This window comes from Dipodomys spectabilis, unplaced genomic scaffold (assembly GCF_019054845.1).
Source record: "Dipodomys spectabilis isolate Male_0828 unplaced genomic scaffold, ASM1905484v1 ptg000061l, whole genome shotgun sequence".
NCBI classification, from domain to species: Eukaryota; Metazoa; Chordata; class Mammalia; order Rodentia; family Heteromyidae; genus Dipodomys; species Dipodomys spectabilis.
Window position 1 is genome coordinate 4167697 of NW_024870738.1, and position 2870 is coordinate 4170566.

The window sequence follows — 2870 nt, forward strand, 5'->3', positions numbered from 1 at the left end:
GATCCTTGGCTTTGTCCAGAATTCTTCCTTGTACTAAATTGAAACTGGTCCTTTGCCGGGAGGGGGGGCACTTTCCTAACAGAAGTTTTCTTTTCTCTTTATTTAAAAAAAATTTTTTTAGCCCGGGCACTGGTGGCTCACACCTGAACCTAGCTACTCAGGCAGTTGAGATTTGAGGATTAGGGTTCAAAGCTAGCCCAGGCAGGAAAGTCCATGAGACCCTTATCTCCAATAAACCACCAGAAAACTGGAAGTGGTGCTGTGGCTCAAGTGGTAGAGCACTAGACTGAAGAGCTGAGGGACAGTGCCTTGGCCCAGAGTTCAAGCCCCATGACTGACTTTCCCTCTCCCTCTCTCTCTCTCTCTCTCTCTCTCTCTATATATATATATAATTTTTTATTTATTTCTAATTATTTCTAAAATTAATTTTAGTCCAGTAGATAAGAGGGAATATGCTGATTAGTATGGTAAAACAAGTAACTATTCTTAAACTACATATGTCTGCTTTATGCTAAAAAATACGACAAAAACAAACTAAGAATTAAATTCTGTTTAACATTTCCATTTTTATTTTTTTCCCTCCACACTGTAATCCATCAACTTCACTTTGGTGTTGTTTCACATTTCTATTACATTTCCATATTATGTACTTTGGGAATCTTAAAGAAAATATGTATTGTGAATTTATTTTAATAAATGCCAAAAGTGTAACTTTCAAATCTTGTTACATAGCACTACATGTGAGAGCCATACAATGGATAAAACGACAATATGAAATAAAAGAAATGTTCAATTTAAAAAGGACAAGCCTTGCAATTACAATATGACAATATGATTCCAATGTTAGATTGTTATTCATATTGATGGGGAAGGAAGGAAGGCATATTTGCGCTTCCTGCAGCTTGCTGCTCTCAAACAGTGAAAACTCGCCGTTACTTCTAAAAGTAGGCGAAAGGAGGAAACCTATCTCCAGCCGCAGCTCTGTCTCGGACTCTTCCTTCCTGTTCTCTTAGGGCTTCATCATACAGCATGGGAAAGGCCTTAGGAACCGTATCTGTGATCTTGGCCAAGACCTCCAGCACTCTCATCTTGGGTATTTCAGCTCGGGCTCTGAAACCCCACAGATACTCATAGCGAGCAGGAACACTATTAGGTATCTGGCGGTATTCTAGGTATCCATCGTGCACTAAATCTTTGGTGATGAGTTTGCGGGGCTCCCCAAAGATTAAATGCTTCCTCCCAGCATGGATCCCGAAGGCATTCAGGAAGTCCCACATTTCTTCTTCACTGGCATGGTTACCATTCATGAATATCACACCCAGGAGTGTCATCACCAGGCCAGTTTTGGGCACCCAGCCACTAACACTGCCATCGACATTACCAAACTTGCTGACAAGGGTATAAGATTGACTATTGGGGTCTACTTCCTGCAACTCAATACTAAAGACTAATTCCATGCGGGCACGGGCCTTTCTGAACATGTCAGGGAAGTGTTGCTTGTGTTTCTTTTTAATCACTTTTAGCATATCTGCCTGAGTGACGCGCTCTTTGGTTTTATATTTCTCCAGCAGGTACTGCACTAGCCGACGCGTCTTTCTGGCAATAGGATCTCTACACATTCTCTGAGTGATAGATCCCTCCGAGAAGATGCTCACTGACGTGGTCTCGCCAGCATCTTCATCGAGACTCATGACACCTGCATGGGAGCTCGCACAGGAAACACCTGCGTTGGGAGAGCCAGATGGCATATCATCCCAAAAGTGCTCCAGGGTGCAGATATCAGGAGGACTAGGGGGAGCATCATCATCGCTAACAGAAGACGTGGCCGACTCCACGTCCTCCTCTACATTGGCCTTTGCCTCCTGCAGACCACGGCTCTGACCACGTGCATGGTAACGCTTAGCACGCATGCGCTGCCGACTCTTCTGCCCCCTCGGCATGATGACAGGGATCAGGTACTGCAGGCAGAACGCCTAGTAAGGGCAGAAACCTAGAAGAGGGGAATGATAATCTATAAGCACCACCTTGAGAAAACAAACAAACAAACAGGACTTTGATTTTACCCAGATCCCCTTTGCAGGTTTTCTTGTGGGCAGTACTCTAGTTACCCACCAGGCTCCACTTCTGGTCAGTCTATGCAGCCAGAATCCTGTGGAAGAAGTGAAGAGAGTCTTAGGTCCCTGTATGATGCCAGGCTTATCGGAGTTAATACAGGGACTAGCGCTGGAACCTCCTCAGAACCTTCTTGGTTTACATTCAGAACAATCCTTTCCATTGTTAACAAGGGGCAGATCTCGTTTCCCTCTGCTACTATGAAATTCACAGTCCCAAATTCCCTAGCATCAAGCAAGATGCAATATGGAGGGACGACCACCCACCACTTCATTCAGGGACACGTGTAACTCTTGAGATGGTGAACAAGAAGGGAGGGTGCACAGGAAGTGTGGTTCCCAGAATCCTCGCCAGGATTCTTGATGCGACTTGAGAATCAGGGCGCGGGCTTATCAGCTGCCATTCTCTCACTCTAAATCCCCCACTTCCCAAACTGCTGCAGAGGATGAAGGCCTGCACAGACTGTCCAGGCCACAGGCAGGAGCAGAGGGGGGCGGGGGCCCTTTCTGGGCTCTTCAGTAGGGAATTCCTTCAATATTGATGATCAACCACCCTTTAGCACCCTAGGACTTGACATTTAACCTACTGTGGACCCAAATCTCCACCTTCATTCCCTGAGCCCAGTGGGGCCACAACAAGCAAATGACCTTTGGACCTAACTGCCATGAATTGGGAATTTCGGGGACTGGAGCTGGAGAGGAGCGTGGGCTGTGCTTTGTCGAGAATTCACCGTTTAAATCCACCATACCCACCTAGAT

At 45.7% G+C, this 2870-nt stretch overlaps 1 protein-coding gene across 1 annotated transcript; it reads right to left on the reverse strand.

The window, feature by feature from the left end:
* Window positions 1-938: 938 nt before the first annotated feature.
* On the reverse strand, window positions 939-1940 carry LOC122108531 (melanoma-associated antigen B4-like). Its single transcript, XM_042680487.1, has one exon. The coding sequence runs from the start codon at window positions 1938-1940 to the stop codon at window positions 939-941; it is 1002 nt and encodes a 333-aa protein (XP_042536421.1).
* Window positions 1941-2870: the final 930 nt, after the last annotated feature.